Source organism: Rana temporaria, chromosome 8 (genome assembly GCF_905171775.1).
Source record: "Rana temporaria chromosome 8, aRanTem1.1, whole genome shotgun sequence".
Lineage (NCBI taxonomy): Eukaryota > Metazoa > Chordata > Amphibia > Anura > Ranidae > Rana > Rana temporaria.
In genome coordinates, this window is record NC_053496.1 from 35213163 (window position 1) to 35236983 (window position 23821).

Here is a 23821-nt window from a genome sequence, read left to right on the forward strand (position 1 = left end):
TTGAAAACATCTCTGATCTGGTTTAAAAATAGCTACTTAGGCACCTGGAGGTTTTTGCATGTATTTCTGGACATTTTCATGAGTCCCCAGGAACCCTAAACCCAGGAAACACTACTAGGCAAAATACTAGCCCTGTTAAAAACAACTGCTGGCCAACCCCTTCCAACACTTCATTTTTGGCCCATCACTCCAAAAGGCAGCCTCAGTTGTCAACAGGGAGGTAGGTATCTGCCAGACAGAGCTCAAATGCATCTCTTGGTCAAATAAAGCCTACAAAGATTTCAGGACTACAGAACGGAGTGTGAGCTCAACTCTAAAGACATGCTGGTGGGTTAATAGGATCCGGCCCTAGTATGTATATATGTATGAATGTGTGTTAGGGACCTTAGATTGTAAGCTCCTAGAGGGTAGGGACTGACGTAAATGTACAATATATATGTAAAGTTCTGTGTAAATTGACGGCGCTATAACAGTGCCTGAAATAATACTAATTGCATCCGTCTTGGAAGGAGGTTCCTCAATATTGGCCATCAGGCAATCTATAACAACTTATGCAAAATTATAAATAGTGCAGAGATTGCTCACCTGCCAAACTGCATTTAACAGCTTGGAAAGGAAGCTGAAGGAAGTCGGAGGGGATTTTGCAGAGTTTATCCACCGGTACTTCATTTGCGTTTCCATAATCCAAAAAGTGTACTGTAGCTGCACCACCAGAGGTAAAATCCTTCACCTGCCCTCGATACCAATTGCCATCATCTGCCGGAGAAAAATGATAACATTTGGGTATAGTTGACAAATCTCAACAATATTTCTTGTCTTTAAACAAGAGTAAGAAGCAACTTGGTATTTTGTCCACACTTAAATAGTTTTTGCTAAATTCACCTTTTAAATGTCTGCAAAAAAATTACTTTATACAGGAGAAAGCATCTTTGCCCAAGAAATGTAAGGAGGGATTGAGGAAGCATCAATGGCACTTTCTGTTAGTGTTTGTTGCTGCTGTTTAAGACTAAAATTCCTATTGTGCAATGGAAATTGTAGCATGCAATGGGTGGGCACATATTCCAGCAGGTGTGCATGTGTGTGGCAGACCAGGAGTCTCCTGGCTTCGCAGCCAAGCTATGGCCAGGAGTAGGCAGGACAGACTAGGATTCTCCTGGCCTATCAAAGTTACACAGTGAGAGTGGGTGGACTAGTCCTCATACTACAGTGACACTTCCATCTGTTGGAATCAAACTACAATGGGGAAAACACAGGACTGGTGGTCAGGAAAGGAATAGGTGTTTTCCATCAGATTCGGTGACCTGTCAGATTTGGTAATGGAAGGGACGTTCAGTCACCTGTGCATACATACACCCACTAGCAAGTTGCATAATCCAACAAAACACTGTAGTCAGAAGAAGACAGCGGACATCTTACTACACCCAGCTCCATCTTTAATTAAACAGTCATTTTAGCAAGAAAGATAATGTAAAAGTCACGTGACATATGACGCAACGTGTCGGGAGGAGCCAGGTGGCGACATCTATTGTGCCTGAATACACTGAATGTGAGAGAGGAGGATAAACGCTGCCTGAACGTTTACAATACACGCTGTGTAAATGCAAGTGGATCTACTTGCACAGCAGACCCTAATGTTCGTTATAAGCATTGCGCAATTACATATTTCTTTTGTTTTGTATGAGAACCAAAATATACAAGGAATCTAAAAGGAAAAATCTAAGGAATACTATATGATCATTGGCAGATGAACTGATTGCTGGCAGGAGTGTTTCTTTCTAAGGTCAATCATTTGGGAACTTAATATCCATACAGGTGGTGTATTTATTTCATTTCATATTTTTTATTTATTGTGCACATTGGGCATTGTCCCTTTCATCAGTATTTATTGTATGCACATCGGGACAACAGTCCCTATTTTAGCACCAATTATATTACCGTATTTATCGGCGTATACCGCGCACTATTTTGCCCTGAAAATCAGGGCAAAATCTTGGTTGCGCGCTATATACGCCGATACCCGCTTTCCCGCCACGAGTTTTGAATACTGCGCCGGCATATACCGAGCGCAGTACACTCATGTAACTTCGGGCAGTCTCGGCGCCTCTCGCACTGACGTCCTGAGCGTACAAGACGTCAGCGCGACAGTTGCCGAGCCTGTCCGACGTTACACGAGTGTACTGCGCTCGGTATATGCCGGCGCAGTATTCAAAACTCGTGGCGGGAAACGAGCGGGGATGACGCGAGGACGCCGGACCCGCCGAAGAGGACACCCAACCCGCCGAAGAGGACACCCAACCCGCCGAAGAGGACACCCAACCCGCCGAAGAGGACACCCAACCCGCCGAAGAGGACACCCAACCCGCCGAAGAGGACGCCCGACCCGCCGAAGGACGCCCGACCGGCCGAAGGACGCCGCGCAAGACACCAAAACTGTAAGTACAAAAAAACTTTTTTTCCACAGGAATTCGGGCCACTTTGGGGGTGCGCGGTATACGCGGGAGCGTGTTATACCGCGATAAATACGGTATTCTACCCTGTGCTTTAAATTAGGAGGTTGATTGCAGCGCACTTTAGCAAAACTACTTATCACATATTCACGGTGTCAGAACACTATTTTTAATGGTTGCAGGTTAAATCATTTACCGGCGTATATCGCGCACTATTTTGCCCTGAAAATCAGGGCAAAATCGTGGGTGCGCGATATACGCCGATACCCGCTTCCCGTGCTTTGTTCGAACCACTGCGCCGACATATACCGAGCGCAGTACACTCAGGTATAGTCGGGCAGGCTCGGCTCCTCTCGCGGTCACGTTGTGTGCGTCCTGTACGCCGTTTACGCGAGAGGAGCCGACCGAGCCCGCCGACTATACCCGAGTGTACTCCGCTCTGTATATGTTGGCGCAGTGGTTCGAACACAGCGCGGGAAGCAGGGATCAAGCGGGGATGGCCGCAGGACGCCAGACCGGACGAGGCCGCCGATTGACGCGCTGGACGACAGGCAAGACGCTCTGGACGATGGGCAAGACACCGACGAGGGGCATCCAAACTAAGTATTTTTTTTTTTTTGCAGGAATCCTCCTTCAAGTTCGGGGGTGCGCACTATACGCCGGGGCGCGTTATAGCCCGATAAATACGGTATCTTCTATTTATCACATAATTGAATATTCATATCAGTACTTTAGTACTTATCACATATACATAAATATACTGTGTTGACATCGGTCATGGTTATTTGATGTCACATTTTGTAAGCCTAACGTTTTAGCGCTGAGCATTACGGGGTGTACCAATATGGCCTCCACCACCTTCCTACTTCTGCCGTCCAACTTGTTTCAAAATTTTACATCAAATAACCATCACAGATTTCAGTATACTATATTTATTTTATATATACGCTGACTTAATTGCAAAAAGTACTTTCAAATTGACAACATAGGTTGGTGTACTAAGATGTGCGCTGCTGCCTTCTTCTGACTGAATGTCACTTCCATTACCAAATCTGATGGGTCGCCAAATTTGACCAAACAGCATAGCAGCCACCTGTCTTACATACAGTATAGGATGTTGGCTCCACTAAGGCCTTGAAATTCTGTAATTCAAGCGTAACTAAAAAGGCAAAACTTTTTTTTTTTTTTCAAGTTTTGGATAGATCAGAGAGGTATTAGTACACCTGCCATTTTCTATCTTACGTTAAAGATTGAGCAGTAGCTAATGCTTTTAGACCCCTTTCACACTCAGGGCATATTGCAGGCGCCATAGCGTTAAAAATAGCACCTGCAATCTGCCCTCAAACAGCTGCTCCATTGTCTCCAGTGTGAAAGACAGAGGGCTTTCACACTGGAGCGGTGCGCTAGCAGGACGGTAAAAAAAGTCCTATTAGCCGCATCTTTGGAGCGGTGCGTTTACCGCTCCTCCACAAGGAAATCAATGGGACAGCGCGGCTATACCGACCATAATGCGTTGCTACAGCAGCACATTGCGGGCGGTTTTAATCCTTTCCCAGGCCACTAGCAGGGGTTAAAATTGCCCCGCTAGCGGCCGAAATGTGCCGCAAATCCGCCTATAGCGTCGGCGGTAAAAATAGCGGCATTTTACCGCCAACACTTTGGGTGGCTCAGTGTGAAAGGAGTTTTATTGTTAACAGATATGTTCTTTCCTTTACAGCAGAAAATCATTTTATGGACAATAAGGGAAAAAATAGGATTTTTTGTACTCACCGTAAAATCCTTTTCTCTGAAGTCCATGGACGGACACAGCTCCTTAAATCTTGACAAGTGGGTTATGTTCCCTGTTTACAGGAGAGGACTAGGCAGAAACATGTTAAATAGTTAAATACATGTTACATTAACAGAGTTGAACAGCCCCGCCCAGGGGGCGGTCCCTCCAGACATAACCCTCCTCACTGCAGCTTGCAGCCTCAGTTCGTAACAAGCAGTACAAACCTAAAAAGGAGGGGTGGGAGCTGTGTCCGTCCATGGACTTCAGAGAAAAGGATTTTACGGTGAGTACAAAAAATCCTATTTTCTCTTATCGTCCATGGACGGACACAGCTCCTTAAATCTTGACAAGTGGGACGTCCCCAAGCAGTGTCAAAAAACGAGGGGTGGGAAATATATCAGTAAAAACAATTTTAACTTCACCCCAAAACAAGCAGAGCTCCTCAACGGAGGAGGTGCAACTTTAAACAGCCGCCGGCAAAAACTAGCGGCTGAAAAAAACATCATAAGATGCACTCACAGCAACCATGTAAATTCTGGAAAAAGCGTGAACGGACGAGCAAATCGCCGCCTCGCACACCTGTGAGACCGACGCATGATGTCGGGAAAAAAAAACCCAGGAAGCACCAATTGCCCTGGTCGAAAGTGCCGTGACCGGAAAGGGGGGCCCGCCCTTAGGAGCATAGGCCTGTATGACGGCCTGCCCGATCCACCGAGAAATGGTGGTCGACGAGACCGCCAGGCCCTTTTGTGGACCAGACACCGACACAAAAGAGAGTCAGAAGCTCCGAAATGGAGCCGTAGTAGGCTGGTATACCCGCAAAGCGCGTACCACGCCTAAAGTATGAAAGGCCGAAACCTCCTTCGGAAGAAGGGAAGGTCGCGGGCGCACCATCACCTAATCCTTATGGGGGATCAAGCATGGCGGCTTGCAAGACAAGACCGCCAACTCAGAAACCCCTCTAACAGAGGTAAAGGCCACTAAAGGGGCCACCTTCTGAGATAGTGTCAAGAGAAAATCTCTCTGATGTTTCCAAAAGGAAGGTTCCTGAAGAACCGAGAGCACCAGAGTCAAAACTCATGGGGGAAGAGATGGGCCAAGAGGGGAAAGTATATGACAAACCCCTTGCACACAAAAAAAGGGGACCCACCAGGGAATGGGCCGCAAAAAGGCCACTAAAAGAACACAGCCAAGGCTGAAATCTGCCCCCAAACGGTGCTTTAAGCAATTTTTAGATCCAATCCAAGCTTTAAAAACAGCAGGACCCTGGACATTGAAAGTACGCCCGTGGACGTCACTCCATCCCTTCGCACCAAGAGAGGTGCGACGGTAGATATTATGTAGGTGTATGCACACATGTCTTTGGAGGAAACCGGAGTACCCGGAGGAAACCCACACAGACACAGGGAGCGACAATGCAAGCTCCAGGCAGATTGGCGTCAGTGTGCAGATTCGAACCAATGACTCTTTTGCTGCCAAGTAATGGAGTTAAGCACTACACCACCGTGTGCATAAAACCATTCTGAAACAGACGCCCTGGATAACAAGGGCGCAGCATTCAATGAAGCATCACAGACCTATATGAGGCCCTGGACCAGCTGGTCCGCTAGGCTAATAACCTCAGGAGAGAGTCGGTGCTCCTCCACTGTCTGGTGCAAAATCCTCACTCTGTGAGTTGTATACAGCACTAGGGGTCAGGACTACTCCAAGATGGCCGCCGAGCGTTCAGAACGCGGCCACAGGAAAAAGGCCAGCACAATGTAAGCTGCGCCATAGCGTGGCTACGACAAAATGGGCGCCAATGGGAGTTTTCAATGTAATTGAAAAATCTCCCAAAAAATAGCGCCAGCGACCACTGAGACCCCAGTGTAGTGGCCACAATAGGCCGCAAGCCAGACCCCAGCATGGTAAACATGGAACGGGTCAGTACTTCGGATCTTCTATCAGTCAGATCCATACAAGCGGGGGTTCCCGCCCGGCGGTGATGGACTACAAAAGCCCTCAGTGGCTTTTCTCATTCCGCATCTCAGAAATTATCAAAGAAGGGCACAGAAGGAAAAAACCTACACAGCGGTCTGATTTGTGTGATCCAAAAAAGACCGAGCCCTCAGCGGAAACCCAGCTGCACTATGCAGCTTAGGAGAGTCCCCAGCAGTAAAAAGCGCACCCATAAATGCCTTATTCTGCCTTTTTTTTTTTTTTTTTTAACTAGGTACCTAGTCCATGGCTCCATAACAGAGCATTCCCCAGGGGATAACGGGGGAAGGGGGCACTCTTTTACCGCCCGCCCGCAGTCCACCCCCACCCTGGCACAAACTGTGTCCAGGACTAACAATAAAAACTCTGTGGGAATCCCAGGTGCTAACACCTGCTGCCACCACCAGCATGTGGGGAAGGACCCAGATACTGACTCCAATATTTACATATAGTGTGTATTATAATATGCACACCTGTCCATACAAATAGACAAAAGCTCCTAGAGCCCTATTCAGGGCCTCTCACCCACTTGCTGCGCTGACCAGGGGTAACCAGGGGACTCCCTCAGGAGGAGACTGCCCAGTGCTGTCTGTGAGAGGAAAAGAACCGTGAGGTAACTTTTGCAGGGACCTGTGTTTAAACAGGAAAAGCCTCATAGGGCTGTTTTATTTAAGGATAAGACACAGATACAGCATAAAAAGCAAAACCGTTACAGGCGTCACCAATCAGTCAGCGTCTGCTGAAGTATAATCATAAACATCTGTGCTCATCACAGGGCTTTTTACCTCACAGGAAAGCCCAATACAAAAAAGAAAAAACACAGGCCAGATAACACAGTCCCCTCAGGAAGGCCCCCTCCCCCCTGACAGCGGCAATGTTAGCAATGCAGCAAGGGAAAGGAGCAGGGAAGGGAGAAGGGACCCCCAAACCCCAGGAATGCCCAGCTGTACCAACCCACCGAAGCAGGAGGGACTGTACTTACCCGTCCAAGCGAGGACTCGCTGACGCATTCCTGACAGACCTACAACCGCAATGGAGGTAGCTGTCGGCCCGGTCCACTGTGAGTGAGACAACACCACAGCCCAGTCATATGTGGACCTCGGAGCAAAGCTCACCGGCCACCTCAGGAGTCATGAGGTATGGCGTGGCAGACCAAGCCTCTTTGCAAAGGTGTGCCCACGCTTGCTGGTCAAACTGAGTAGACTACAAGGATCTATAATATCCAGCCTGTCTCTCAGCCAACAGTTGAAAGAAGATTCTTCAAGAAAAAGTAAAATAAAATAAAATTTCTCCTCAGGGCGCTGGGCCCAAAGGGAGTAGGGGTGTAACGGATCAAAAAACTCACGGATCGGATCGATCCTCGGATCAGGAGTCACGGATCGGATCATTTTCGGATCAGTGCAAAAAAAAAAAAAATGTGTGTGTGTAATATATACATGTATGTATGTATGTATGTATGTATGTATGTATGTATGTGTATATATATATATATATATATATATATATATATATATATATATATATATACACATACACACATTTCACGGGTGGATTAAAGAGGAAGCAGGTGAGGCTGTTTGGGACTTGTTAAAAGTACAATCTTGATGTTTTTACAGCTATATATATATATATATATATATATATATATATATATATATATATATATATATATATATATATATATATATATATATATATATAATTATATATATATATAGAGCTGTAAAAACATCAAGATTGTACTTTTAACAAGTCCCAAACAGCCTCACCTGCTTCCTCTTTAATCCACCCGTGAAATGTGCTCTCCCCCCCCCCCCCCTCCTCTCACACTAGTGCTTCTCTGCTACTATTCCCTCTCCATGTCGGCTTGCCAGAGCCCAGTGCACAGCGTGACACGCCTCCCCGGGGAGGCGGGGAGGCGTGTCACGCTGGGCTCTGGCAAGCAGACTGGGTGGAGCAAGATCGCTCCGGAGCTAGGCCGAAGCCGGGGACTTTCCTAGGCCTAGGCTCCGGAGCGCTCCGCGGATCGCGGGGTGTGCCGATCCGAACGGGGTGGCCCGTTCGGATCACGGATCGGTGACGATCCGTTACACCCCTAAAAGGGAGCCATACGTCCTTCTCCTTTGCTAGGCAGAACGAAACTGAGGCTGCAAGCTGCAGTGAGGAGGGTTATGTCTGGAGGGACCGCCCCCTGGGCGGGGCTGTTCAACTCTGTTAATGTAACATGTATTTAACTATTTAACATGTTTCTGCCTAGTCCTCTCCTGTAAACAGGGAACATAACCCACTTGTCAAGATTTAAGGAGCTGTGTCCGTCCATGGACGATAAGAGAAAAAGGATTTTTGTACTCACCGTAAAATCCATTTCTCTGAGTTCATAGACGGACACAGCCTTCATTGACCTTAGGGTTATGCTTCTCTTGGTAGGAAGAAGCATAACCCTAAGGTCAATGAAGGCTGTGTCCGTCTATGAACGAAAGAGAAAAAGATTTGCTTGGCGAGCAGCTTAATTTAGTACAAATTAAAAAATGTATCTATATAAAATGGAAACTAAATTTAATTGAAGTGCTGTGGACAAACTTTAGAAGGTGATAAGAGAATCTTGCTCACAAAATTACCATTGGCCCGTTTCCTACCTGGAAAGCTGTGGATAATGGTAATGCACACTGAGGTCATAACCACTGAATCCTCCATTTACATCTAGCTAAAGATAAAATAATGGATAATAGAAAACAAATGCAAGTAGAAATATGAAATCCATACATAGCAGAAATCCTTGCATAAATATCGTTTTTCTGGAAGGGTTATTACTGCCTCAACAGAAGTGACGCATCAAGCACATACATGATCCTCAATTCCAACTACAGTAGGTGAACCCGATTTTGTGTCAATCTCGCTCTCTTTCTCAGCGAGATTGAGCACCTACGAGCCCCATCGCGGGAGCCAGCGCCGAGCTGGCTTGCCGCGATGGATACAGAGCCGTCATAGAAGCGACGGGAGATCCGACTTGGATTCCCGCCAATTCTACACGTGTGCGGCGTTTGTTATGAATCCTGAAGGGGAAGTCCCCGCCGGATTTTAAATAAAAATCCGGCATGGGTCCCCCCTCAGGAGCATACCGGGCCCTTAGGTCTGTTATGGGTTGTAAGGAGAGCCCCCCTACGCCGGAAAAAACGGCGTAGGGGGTCCCCCTACAATCCATACCAGACCCGTATCCAAAGCACGCTACCCGGCCAGCCAGGAAGGGAGTGGGGACGAGCGAGCGCCCCCCCCCCCCTCCTGAGCCGTACCAGGCTGCATGCCCTCAACATGGGGGGGTTGGGTGCTCTGGGGCAGGGGGGCGCACTGCGGCCCCCCCACCTCAGAGCACCCTGTCCCCATGTTGATGAGGACAGGGCCCCTTCCCGACAACCCTGGCCGTTGGTTGTCGGGGTATGCGGGCGGGAGGCTTATCGGAATCTGGGAGCCCCCTTTAATAAGGGGGCCCCCAGATACCGGCCCCCCACCCTAAGTGAATGAGTATGGGGTACATCGTACCCCTACCCATTCACCTGCAAGAAAAGTGGTAAAAACACAAATAAACCACACAGTGTATTAAAATATTTTATTTTTCTGCTCCGGAGGCCGCCCCCTGTCTTCTTTATTAGCTCTTTTACCAGGGGGGGCTTCTTCTTTGACGTCTTCGGGTGGGTGGGGGCCGCCGTCTGGTTCTCTTCCACCGCCGGGGGGGGTGGCTTTTAAAAAAGCCCCCACCCCCCCGGCGGGTTTCCTCCGGCGTCTTCGGCGGGGCTCTTCTTCTTCCGCTATCCCGACGGGTCTTCTCAACTCTCCGGGGTTCTCCTTCTGTCTTCGCCGCTCTCCGTTGTTGACTCGGCGCACCCCGGTTCTTCGTCTCGCTGTCCGGTGTCTTCTTCCGTGATGTACGTCTTCTCCTTCCGTGCTGTGATGAGTTCTTCTTCCGTGCTGTGACGTCATGTTCTTCACTTCTCTCCTTCTCCCGATGTTGCCACGCCGGTCCTCCTCGCTGAAATGACGGATGCGCGCCTTGCATCGGACCTATATAGGCCTCACAGTCCCATCATGCTCTGTACCTACCCATGTGATACCTACCCACGTGGTAGGTATCACATGGGTAGGTACAGAGCATGATGGGACTGTGAGGCCTATATAGGTCCGATGTACCCGCGCACCCGTCATTGCAGAGAGGAGCCGGCGACGTGTCAACACCGGGAGAAGGAGAGAAGTGAAGAACATGACGTCACAGCACGGAAGAAGAACTCATCACAGCACGGAAGGAGAAGACGTACATCACGGAAGAAGACACCGGACAGCGAGACGAAGAACCGGGGTGCGCCGAGTCAACAACGGAGAGCGGCGAAGACAGAAGGAGAACCCCGGAGAGTTGAGAAGACCCGTCGGGATAGCGGAAGAAGAAGAGCCCCGCCGAAGACGCCGGAGGAAACCCGCCGGGGGGGTGGGGGCTTTTTTAAAAGCCACCCCCCCTCGGCGGTGGAAGAGAACCAGACGGCGGCCCCCACCCACCCGAAGACGTCAAAGAAGAAGCCCCCCCTGGTAAAAGAGCTAATAAAGAAGACAGGGGGCGGCCTCCGGAGCAGAAAAATAAAATATTTTAATACACTGTGTGGTTTATTTGTGTTTTTACCACTTTTCTTGCAGGTGAATGGGTAGGGGTACGATGTACCCCATACTCATTCACTTAGGGTGGGGGGGCGGTATCTGGGGGCCCCCTTATTAAAGGGGGCTCCCAGATTCCGATAAGCCTCCCGCCCGCATACCCCGACAACCAACGGCCAGGGTTGTCGGGAAGGGGCCCTGTCCTCATCAACATGGGGACAGGGTGCTCTGAGGTGGGGGGGCCGCAGTGCGCCCCCCTGCCCCAGAGCACCCAACCCCCCCATGTTGAGGGCATGCAGCCTGGTACGGCTCAGGAGGGGGGGGGGGGCGCTCGCTCGTCCCCACTCCCTTCCTGGCTGGCCGGGTAGCGTGCTTTGGATACGGGTCTGGTATGGATTGTAGGGGGACCCCCTACGCCGTTTTTTCCGGCGTAGGGGGGCTCTCCTTACAACCCATAACAGACCTAAGGGCCCGGTATGCTCCTGAGGGGGGACCCATGCCGGATTTTTATTTAAAATCCGGCGGGGACTTCCCCCTCAGGATTCATAACAAACGCCGCACACGTGTAGAATTGGCGGGAATCCAAGTCGGATCTCCCGTCGCTTCTATGACGCGCTTGCTGGGATGTGCTGTCACTATTCCAGTGAGTGTGAGATGTCGGCGAGATCTCGGCACCCTGTCGCCGAGTATCAGCGCGACGCTGTCGTGCTAAAAGCACAATATCACAAACACCTACTGTACTACTGGTTTGTAGAAAATAATTATAAATCTTGCCTAGACTCACTGGATCCTGCAACAGTACTATGCACTGAAGAATAATTGTGTCACTTACCAGAGAAGAAAGCTCCACACACGTCTCCCTCAACAGGAGTGTAGCCCTCAGACACATGCTGAACGCAGTACTGTCCCAGCGAGACATTTAAATCAATCAGAGCGCTTAAATCTGAAAATGATGATTCAAAAGATTTTCATTTACTTAGTGGAAAACAACTTACAGTCTGGGCAAAATGAAAAAACAAAAAACGGTGCGTACATCTCTGCAATACTCGCACGTACCTCATCATGTAAAAAACACTGCAACTACATAAAAATACCTGGTAATTCAGAAGAACCCGGGAGATCTATTACAAGTGGAACTAAACCCGCATTCTCCTTTTCAGCCAAGGAAACGGTCATCTTAGCTTCTGTTTGACCGGCAGCTACCCTAGCGTTGCACATGTTATCAGTTATGACACCAGCTATTTGATGGTTTGACAGTTTGGTTGGGAACACAAGCAAATGTGACAGTCAGCATTCCCAGCATGCCTGGAATTGAATTGCTTTGTGAAACCGTTGAATCAATGGGTTTGCTAACACTTTAACTTCCTGTAGTGAGCCAACAAGGCTGTGCTAAAACCCCAAAGTTGTTAGCCCTTCTCAGTTCTCTAACTTTATGTCATTGCAGGAGGGGTTCTGTAGTTCACACCAGAGAACTGGGCAGGGCTGACAACACTCCTTGGCGTTTCATTGAGGCTGAGGTATAGTTGCCAGTTCACTGCAGGAAAGGCTAGCTTTGCAACATCCAGCCTACCAAGGTCCAGGTGCAGCAAACCAAACGCAAAAGGATAAAAAGGTCCATCTGTAGACCTGAAATGTAGAGATGCAAGAAATTTCAAGCAGAAATGTAGCAAGGAATCATGACTGAAGAAAAAAGTTGAAGTAAAAAATAAGGTAAAGAAAGAAGAAAAGGGTTAGACTTTATCTTAGCAGGGCAGAAGAAAAGATGCTAATCCTCGACGAGAATAGCGAAAAAAAACAAAAACTGATGGATGCTGGTAGTATAGGGATTATCCTGGGCTGGCCTACAATTGTTGTGTCCAATCCTCTTGTTGGCAGCAGTATAAACACGACAGTACAAGCCCCCCCCGTGTCCTTTCATTTCAGAGAAAATAACAGAAACGTGGCGGCAGAAAAAAGACAAGTGGTTTACCGAGTCAATTTTTTTAATACAATTTTTTACTTGTAATAGAGCTGCACGATTCTGGATAACATGAGAATCGTATTTTTTTTGCTTAGAACTCTCTCGCAATTCTTGGCGTAACATCATCTTTCACATTATACAAAAAAATTGGGCTAACTTTACATTTTTTTTTTTTTAAATCATTAAAGTGAATTTTTTTCCCCAAGAAATTGCATTTGAAAGACCACTGCGCAAATGCAGCGTGACAAAAACATATTTCAAAAGACCGCAATTTTATTCTCTAGGGCAGGGATATGCAATCAGCGGACCTATCATGCCACTGACAGCCACAAGCATAACACCAAGAGGCTTTTCTATGCCTCGTGGGACTTGTAGTTCTGCAACAGCTGGAGGTCCGCTAATTGCATATCCCTGCCCTAGGGTCTCTGCTAAAAAAAAAATAAAAAAATACGTTTGGGGGCTCCAAGTAATTTTATAGCAGAAAAACACAAATTTTAACTTGTAAGCAACAAGGGTCAGAAAAAGGCTTAAGGTGGCCATACACGATACGAATTTCAAAAGAATTTTCTTTCGAAAATCGTATCAAAGAATTTTCATACCAATTTCGCACCGTTAGTGGGCTGCAGCAACAGCCGATTTTCGTGCGGCAAACAAATTTAAGAAATCCGACATGTTGGAAATTTTCTGAAAAACAAACGATTTTCTGATCAATGATGGGAGAATCGTGCGAGAAATGTAATAGAAAAAAAAATGTGCATAAAAAGAAAATTTCCGGAGAGAAACTAATATTTTACGGAGAGCAAAGAATATTCCCCGGGAGAGAAACGAATATTCCCGGCAACATGAAAGCTTGATCAGCCGAATTTCGAAAATCAATGGTGGCATCATCGGATCACAAAAAAAAAACGAACGTTCTGATTTTGAGAAGGAAAATTTGTTCGAAATTCGACCGTGTATGGCCTGCTTTGGACCCCATACACACTATTAGATTTTCTGCAGATTTTTGTCTTCAGATTTACCAAAACCATGTAGTGCAAGTAGGGGTGTAACGGATCAAAAAACTCACGGATCGGATCGATCCTCGGATCAGGAGTCACGGATCGGATCATTTTCGGATCAGTGCAAAAAAAAAAAAAATGTGTGTGTGTAATATATACATGTATGTATGTATGTATGTGTATATATATATATATATATATATATATATATATATATATATATATACACATACACACATTTCACGGGTGGATTAAAGAGGAAGCAGGTGAGGCTGTTTGGGACTTGTTAAAAGTACAATCTTGATGTTTTTACAGCTATATATATATATATATATATATATATATATATATATATATATATATATATATATATATATATAATTATATATATATAGAGCTGTAAAAACATCAAGATTGTACTTTTAACAAGTCCCAAACAGCCTCACCTGCTTCCTCTTTAATCCACCCGTGAAATGTGCTCTCCCCCCCCCCCCCCCCCCCCCCCCCCTCCTCTCACACTAGTGCTTCTCTGCTACTATTCCCTCTCCATGTCGGCTTGCCAGAGCCCAGTGCACAGCGTGACACGCCTCCCCGGGGAGGCGGGGAGGCGTGTCACGCTGGGCTCTGGCAAGCAGACTGGGTGGAGCAAGATCGCTCCAGAGCTAGGCCGAAGCCGGGGACTTTCCTAGGCCTAGGCTCCGGAGCGCTCCGCGGATCGCGGGGTGTGCCGATCCGAACGGGGTGGCCCGTTCGGATCACGGATCGGTGACGATCCGTTACACCCCTAAGTGCAAGGGCCTGCCGGATTGCATACAAATTGAAACTCTTAAGTTTTGACCTCATATTATATGGTTTTGGTAAATCTGAACACAAAAATCTGCAAAAAATCTAAGTGTGTATGGGGACTTAGTCATACTGTAGCTGCTGATTTTTAACATTAGGACACTTACCTGGAGTCCAGCTGATGTTTCCACCCACTGGTGGGGTGCGGTTACCGCCATAGCGGGTAAGGGAATCCGGCAGTGTAGCCGTTCACTGCCCCAGCTGAAGGGGAGGGAGTAGAAGGGAGAGCGACCTGTCACGTGTCCCAGGAGATCCCCTAGAGGGAGGAGTCGCCTAGCGGCCCGTAGGCGGAAGGAGGAAGTGGGACAGAAGTCTCACTCCTAACAAAGGCCCCCCCCCCCCCAATGGCATGCCAAATGTGGCAAGTAAGGGGGCAAGGAGTGCTTAAAGCGTAAGTTCCACTTTTGGGTGGAACTTTGCTTTAAGTGGTTAAGCTAACCTCATTTACAGACTGAACTTCATCCCTTTGCTCTTTTTCATTTAACTTTTTATTAAATATTTTTTTAACAAAAACGTAAAGAACCAAACGATACACTGTTTTATAGTGATCACTCAGCGCTGAGCAATGTTAATAAACATTTACCAGAGGCTTTTTTTCTTCAGACAGCTGTGAGCGAGCAGTGAACTAATTAAGAGGGTTGAATCAAGATCGGAATTTTTTTTATTTTAACGATCAATCATGCAGCTCCAATTCATACAGGATCTCTTTTTTTTTTTGGTAAAAATTAGGAGTTCCCTAAATTTTGGACAGAACAGGAATTTTATGTGCTTGCAGCACATTTAAAGTGACAAAAAAAGGAGCAATCTGCACATATTGCAAAGATGTACTGCACATTGTAACCCATTATTTTTATTATTGCACCCAGACGTAGACTAACCACTTAAGGACCTTGCCTGTTTTTCAGACTTGGTGTTTACAAGATTAAACCATTTTTTTTTGCTAGAAAATTACTTAGAACCCCCAAACATTATAAAAAAAAAAATCTAACACCCTAGAGAAAAAAATGGCAATACTTTTTGTCACACCGTATTTGCGCTGCGGTCTTACAACAGTAAAGTTAGCCCATTTTTTTTAATATTGTGAAAGATAATGTTACGCCGAGTAAAATGATACTCAACATGTCACGATTCAAAATTGCGCCGGCTTGTCGAATGGCGTCAAATTTGTTCCCTTAAAAATCTTCATAGGCAACGTTTAAAAATTTCTATATAGGTTGCATCTTTTGAGTTACAGAGGAGGTCTAGGGCTAAAATTATTTATCTCGCTTTAACGATCGCGGCGATACCCAACTTGTGCAGTTTGAACACTGTTTTCATATGCGGGCGCTACTCACGTATGCGTTCGCTTCTGCGCGCGCACTAAAAAAATAAAAATAAATGGGTCACTTTTATTCCTATTACAAGGATTGTAAACATCACTTGTAATGGAAAAAAGCATGACAGGTCCTCTTAAATATGAGATCTGGGGTCAAAAAGACCTCAAATCTCATATTTAGACTAAAATGCAATAACAAAAAAAAATTGTCATTTGAAAAAGTGACAAGGAAATATGACTTTAAGAAGCATGGGCGGAAGTGACGTTTTGATGTTGCTTCCGCCCTGCTATGCTGATGGAGATGGCTGGGGGTCATCTTGCCCTCACTCGTATCCAAGTCATGCAGGAGGAAGGACCCGATCGCCTCCGCCGCTGCCGACAACTCCAGTAAGCGGCGGAGGGCGCGGGAGAGGGGGCCCTCTCCCGCCACCGATAATCTTGTGGCGAATCCGCCGTGGAGACCACCGTTAATCGTTAACAGGACCGCTCACAGGAAAGATGGCTATCTCGGTTGGGGCAGCAGCTACTGCAGTTACCGAGATATCCATCTTTAAAATAGTGACACATATATACGCGAGCGGGTCCTTAAGTGGTTAAAAGGCACCACAACAGTTCACTAGGGAAAACGTAAAAGAACTGTAGGTAGTAGGGCAAGAAAACATGAAAGAGAAGGAAAAGGAGAAATAGAGGGAACAAGGTAAGAGAAGTAGGAAGAAAGTGAGGGAGGAGAATAGAGACACAAATTAGGCGGAAGGACGAAGGAAAAAAGGAGCAAATGAGGTGAGATCAGGTAAAAGTAAGGGCAGTGTTTGGAGCAGTCATATTCTCTGCTTTGGCAGATTCCTACTTCATCTATTTCCTCCACCTCAGTTTGGAACACCACACAGTCTACATGCTGGTGGATTACAGATTCAAAGTTCTCAGCCTCTTGTCGTACTAACTACAACCAGCAACAGGTGCAGCCAAGGTCTCACCGATCCCTCAGCTCACTGGCTTGTGCACCATTCAAATGGTTTCTGATAGAGTTCAACAGCTGCGCTGTTTTCTCTAGACCCGTTTGACCCAAACTCTTCTTATTCCTGACCTGGCTATCTGGATTGCCGCCAGACCTGGCCTCTGCAATTTGGATTGCTGGTAGACCCAACCCATGAAATATGATTTTGTCACCTGACCGCTGCTTGTTCTTGAACACACCGTTTGGATTGCCTCCTGACTCAACCTCTGCTTGTTACTGACCAAGCAATTTGGATTGCCACCTGACTTGACCCCTGCCTGTTACTGACCATGCGATCTACTTATCAGTCAGCTTGCGATCAGCCTGCTAACTGACTGCAAACTGTTTGTTAGTGGTCGCACCACAGTTATCTGATGCTCCTCCAGAGCATTCCATTGACTCAGAACACCTCTGCTTTCAGACTCATTTGAGATCTAGCACCACAATTGGCTGTACTCTGCCCACAGCCAGCATGTGACTCTCTGTCCTTACCTTCACCTAACAGGAAAAGAAAGGAGAGGAGGGACAAAAGAAGAAATGGATTACGATAAGAGTAAGGAATGAGAAGTAAGGTGGGAATAGGTTGAAGGGAGGAAAGGAAGGTTAAAATGTAATGAGGAGGGGAAGCAGAGATGTAGATTGTAAAAAAAAAGAAAGGGTCCCTTACCTGTAAGATTACAAATCTGGCAGAAAAAGTCTCCTGGAGATTGCAGCATACACACTATGACCTCTCTTTCCTGGCCAAGTGGGAGCTGTGCCCATGCCAGCTGTGAAGGTTCCCTGGGCGACTCTTCTTTCTTCTGGACAGTTGGAACAGAGTCACTTGCAAATTTATCAGCCTCCGATAAACCAGCAGTAATAAGATGTTGTAAGACAGCTACGGGAGGTGTAGATGATTCATCAATCAAATCCAAAGTAAGAGTGCCTTCAGACTCTGAAACCACCACAGCTTTGAACACCTTGTTCATAATAAAGGTGCTTATTGTATGAATGGCTTCTGAGCTCCATGTTCCTGATGGAGGTTTCACACCTGTGCCAGAAAATTCATTATTTTTTCATAGATTCACACAGACTTGCAGGTTCTGTGAAATGAGGCCAAAGAGCTAGCCACTTGAATCAGTATGACCCACCTTGACAGAGAATTGTTACTTACCGGCCAAACAGCACTGGATAGCGTGAAAAGGAGTCTGCAACATATCAATGTCGATGGGGCGCAGTCGTGATATATGCAGAGTCTCTGTGTTCCCAAAATCTAAATATCCAACCAGCGCTGTGTCTTCAGATATGTGTTTTACAATGCTAGCTCTGTACCATTTGTTGTCTGCTGCAAAAGGTAAAGGATTGTATACAGGCAAGTTATCACTTTCAGCCAAAACATTTAAAGATGAACTTCAATCTGCTTTTAAAAAAAAGTAATGGATCACGGTGTTCAATACATCATTAACCACTTGACCTCCGAAACATTTTACCCCCTTCTCGATCATGCAACACTGTACCCAAATGAATTTTTTTTTATTTTTTTCAGATAAATAAAATTCTTCATGAATTTAGGCCAAAATGTATACTGCTACATGTCTTTGGTAAAAAAAAAAATCCAATAAGTGTATATTAACTGGTTGTGCAAAAATGATGGTGTCTACAAACTAATGGTATAATAGAATTTACGCAGCTATAGATGCTATACTTATCAGCGACTTATAGTGTGAATGTGATAGGGTGGCGGGCAATCTGGTGTTAACAGACACTATCTGGGAGGGTCACAAACTGACACGGACATTGCTAATGACACGAATACAGTGATCAGCCGTACTGTACTAATGACACTGGCCGGTTAGGGGTTAATATCTAGGGGCAATCATGGTGTTAACTGTGTGTCTAATGTAGAAGGTGCTTTTTTTCAGTACTATGGCTTTTTTCCTCCCTGCTTTGCAGGGAGAACAGCCAGTTCGCTGTTACCTGTACAAAGAGTTCTGTGTTTCTGTAAACGCTTAGCTCTGTTTGAGATTGGCAACAGCCGATCAGCCAACTTCAGCCCAAATCATTGGCTCAGATCAGCAGCCAAACTCATGCTGTGTCCAATCACAGCAATGGTCAGCAGGGGGCGTGCACATGTGCGCCCCAAACTTGAAAGCAAGCCAGCGCCGTACAGGTACATTGTCCTGCCTGTGCCAGCCGCAGCAATATTACTGCAGGCAGGCAGCATGTAGTTAAATATATTTTGCTCAAGTACCTGAATCTAACCTGGTATAACCCTCTTCGTCGCTGAACAGCACAGCAAGTGAACAAGGAGTAGCGTAAAAAGTCAATTGACAGTAGCACCATTTGTCTTCTTAGATTTGCACATCCTTTGTTAGACTCTACAGTTTCAGGCTATCTGGTGCTATCTAAACTCCCACACTGTCTCCATGCTCCAGAAATCGCCTCACTATGGGGGCTCTGTTGTGTTTTGCACACTCAGAGGATGGTATACAGCATGGTACTTGAAGGATGGCAACTTTATGTTATCTTTGACTCTACCTCTACGATTGCACCGACTGTGTCAGAAGTTTATTTATTTTTACAATTTTCTTTTTACAATGCTATATTTTTTTTGGACAGTGTCAGTGTGCTTTTTTTTTGTTTGTTTCTTACACAATTTAACCTTTTAAATATAGAAAAAACACAATTATCAGCCCTGTTGGGGGGGGTGGTGAGATATTAGGCCCCCCCGCCAACATCTCCCTTTTAAGACAGGGAAAGGGACAGAGGACAGAGATTCCACAGTACCTTTCTCTGCAGCCTCAGCTGCACTGGAGATGAATGGACAGGAGAGACAGCGGCTCCTCTCTATTCATTAACGGAAGCATCGTAAACACAGTTTACAATGCCGAGTTATGAATGGACAGTTCATTCAGAAATGACCGAATTACTGGCTCCTTCCTTTGCAATCCATTCTGACAGATCGAGGACAAAGGGGACAGGAGCGAGGCACACGGAGCCCCCCTCCTCCTTGAAGGAGGACACATAGGGTGAATGGAGGAAGATATGGGGACAGTCAGGGATGATTGGTCCGGGGAGTTACAAGCACTGATCCCCCTGTATATATTTCAATAAAGCAGCTGAAAGCCACATGAGGGAGGAGGAGAAGCATCTGTCAGCTGCTTTATTGAAATCTATACAGGGAGATCGGTGCTTGTAACTTCCCCTTCCACCGCACCGATCACCCCTGACTGCCCAGGTATCGGATCAAGCATTTGCCCGAGTACAAGTACTGCTTGATATCGGCACCGTTACTAGTATAGGCATCGGTGCAACCCTTACTGGTACACATGGGCTGAATGTCGGTCGGGAAGTCACTGTACTAACTTTGCATAGTGACAACAGGGGCTCCGACCAGAGAGGACAGTTTTTTTTTTCCTTCGTTCAACCCAACAAACAGTGATACCAGGCTTTAAAACAAAGATCTGATAGGTCTGTGATAGTGCTGGACCAATGTGAGCAAATTCAAACAAATTTAATTTATTTGCATCTTCCTCAGTGAAGTTTATTCTCAAAACAGACAAAGAAAATGTTACTAAATAGAAGGGAGAAGATGCAAGTCTTTCATAAAAGGTTCTTTCACACAAGTGTTCCATCTGTCTGTTTTTCTTCTATCCATTGACAGATGAAATACGGACAGCAATGCACTCCTATGGGCAAACGGATGATCATCCGCTGATGTCCGTTGTCTGCACAACTACAGTGCCTGAAGTCTAAATATTCCTTGGTGACTGGGGGTAAAACAAATGCGAAACGGTTTTCTCAAACTGTACATACTGCAACTACTTAAAGAGGGGGTTCATCCTATAATTTTTTTTTTTTCTATCATTAAATTAAGCATAGTAGCGCGAGCTACAGTATGCCTTTATTTATTTTTTTTGCCCCGTACTCACTGTGCAATCCTACAGTGAAGATTCCGACTCCCCGCGGGGAATGGGCGTTCCTATCCAGAGGGAAGATGATTGACGGCCGGCTCTGGCGCGTCGCGCTTCTCCGGAAATAGGACTTGGCTCTTCACGGCGCCTGCGCATAGTCTGTGCGCAGGCGCCGTATAGTGCCGTGAATTGCCGAGACCTACTCTGGCTATCTTCGGGGAGCGTGACGTGCCATAGCCGGCCGTCAATCATCTTCCCTCTGGATAGGAACGCCCATTCCCCGCGGGGAGTCGGAATCTTCACTATAGGATTGCACAGTGAGTACGAGGCAAAAAAAATAAAGGCATACTGTAGCTCGCGCTACTATGCTTAATTTAATGCTATAATGTTGTTATTGTGGGTGAACCACCGCTTTAAGTATATGCAGGTGAAAGATATCTCGTTTTTTTCAGGACAAAGGGGCCTTTTATTTGGTGGTAAATGGTAATGGATATCCCCTGATCTTTCTTTCATTAATAAAAAAAAAACTGGTTCAAAATAGTAAAAAAAAAAAAATTTATATAAATATATATATATATATATATATATATATATATATATATATATATATATATATAAAATTTAGCTGTATATTTCTTGTTATTACCATAACTTTCCACCAAAGAACAAACCAAAATGACTTCTGCTCACGACGATCGCAGATATACCCCATTATGAGAACATTTGTTGCTTGTACCCATAGTAGAGCCCAGAAAGAATAGTACGCATTTTGCTTATCTTTCCAAAAACACACCGACACTGGACCTTTGATCCTGACCCCAACACTAACCTAGATCAAACCTTGATATTTAAAAAAAAAATTGACACACTGCAAGGAGAGAAAGCTACAATTACTGTACATAATGTATCCTGTACATGTATCTTTCTCTCCATTCAGACGAGAGAAAAAAACACAGGGGTGGGCTACACTGACAGCCAATCAGAGGCTATCGCAGTCATCAGGTGACCGGCAGTCCCGGGTCGTGATTGTTGGGGAGAGCCCGATCTCCGTGCTGGGAAGAGAGTGGTGCGATCAGATACGCATACATGTGGCCTCACGGATTAAGACCCACTTCTGTGAGGGTGCAAATCTGTGTGCAGATGGCATCAAGGAGTTAATCACAGCATTTGAAAAAAGTATGAATAACCAATAATAAAAAAAAAAAAAAAAAAAAAAAAGCGCCTTAGTTTACCTGTGAACTGGGCACAGCAAACCTTCCCAGGTTCTGGTAAGGAAATCAGTGTTGTGTTCAATGTGCTGCATTTGTTGTTCATTGCAGCTACAAGCTCAGCAAGTTGTTCTAGCAGAAAGGGGACAATTTAAAAAAAATAATTGAATGCACAATATAAACAGAAGATATTCAGATACCCCAAATTTAAAAAAATCCTTAAAGAGGAAGTAAACTCGATTTTTTATTTCCTTAAAAAAAAAAAATGCATAGCATACTAGCTCATTATGAATGACTTGCCTGAGATCGAAGCCCCCAAGTGCTCCTCGTTCCCCTCCGCCGCCATCGTCTGCAAGTCGTTCAAAATACAGCCGCTCGATTAGTGACCGGCAAAAAAACATGGGAATCAATCTCACCTTCACTGAGATCCCTTCATTGGTTGCCAGTAAAAGACAGAATCACTTTCAAGGCACTCTGCCTAACGGATAAGTGTATTCACGGAAACGCCCCCCAATATCTATGCGAAAAATTAAAGCCCATAACCCCAATCGCATTCTGCGATCCACCAATCAAAACCTACTCCAGATACCCAAAGCCAGATACAAGTCCAAAGGAGATCGAAGATTTGCAGTCCAGGGACCTCGGCTGTGGAACGCGCTACCAACCACTATCCGATTGGAGTTGGACCACTTGGCCTTCAGGAGAAAGATTAAAACCCATCTCTTCTGAGGGCAAAAGGGTTTCACCCAGGGAATGGATACAGCGCCCAGAGGCGATTCAGTTCACATTTGTTTTGCGCTATATAAGTTTTTCACTCACTCATCTCTCCTCCGAGTGCCTTCCAGGTATCGCCGCTCCGGCGCTGTGACTGGCCGGAGCGGCGGTGACATCCATGCGCGGGACCAGCATGATCCCATTCAGAAATCCGTAGACATCAGTGCATTCTTGTTGGCAAATATCTCCTAAACAGTGTAGGTTTAGGAGATATTGCAAACACCTACAGGTAAGCCTTAATCTAGGCTTACCTGTAGGTACAAGTTGGTTTGGAGGGTTTACGACCACTTTAAAAACACAAAGTAAAAATGATGAGACTTACTTGCAGTTTGGACTTGCTGACAAAAGAACATCTCTGGGTTATGAAAGACGGTGATGAGAGCCTCAAACTGATCTCCGACACTAAAGGAGCCAGGCTTTCCCTGCATGTCTGGAGACTCCGAACTGGTGCAGGACGGATTCTTCTCTATGGTTTCAACTGGGCATTTCTCTAGTGCGGGAACTAAAAGGAACATGGTGGTAATGTTCATGAGATGGACATATCACACTTTGAACAATACTTTTTTTTTTTTTACATAAACTACACATTGTCTTTTTTATTTACAAAACGCCTTATGCTCACATGACAGTCAGATATCGATTTTGGGAGGGGGACCCTACACAATTTTTTTTTTACAAATTCCTGGAGAGATTTGTGAATGGACTTTCACTCCTGTTCTATGTGGCATTTACCAATCATTTTTTCTTTATGCGGCTAATGTTAGCGACAAACACATACGGGAAAGATAAAAACACTTAACTTTAAGAGAACGTTTTTTCCAAGCATGAGGACTGCTCTCCAAGACTTAGACTGGAGGTAATATTGGCATTGAACGCAGAACAGATGTGAATTCTTCAATGCGACAGTTAACACCATAGCGTTGTCAGTTCAAAAGTTAGGAGCTTACTTAAAGCGGGGGTTCACCCAAAAAAAAAAATGTTTTACATTACATTCAGGCGAGTTGAC

General features: G+C 45.8%; 1 protein-coding gene across 1 annotated transcript in view; it reads right to left on the minus strand.

Annotated features, from left to right (window-relative positions):
* Positions 1-23821, minus strand: part of TDRD1 (tudor domain containing 1) — a 127848-nt gene that overhangs the window by 12345 nt on the left and 91682 nt on the right. Inside the window, exons 12-17 of the mRNA XM_040322138.1 lie at positions 23138-23317; positions 22066-22173; positions 18094-18264; positions 17608-17970; positions 11663-11773; positions 586-756 (exon numbers count right to left, since the gene is read on the minus strand). Coding sequence (XP_040178072.1) covers positions 586-756; positions 11663-11773; positions 17608-17970; positions 18094-18264; positions 22066-22173; positions 23138-23317 — 1104 coding nt within the window. The remainder of the gene's footprint in view (positions 1-585; positions 757-11662; positions 11774-17607; positions 17971-18093; positions 18265-22065; positions 22174-23137; positions 23318-23821) is intronic.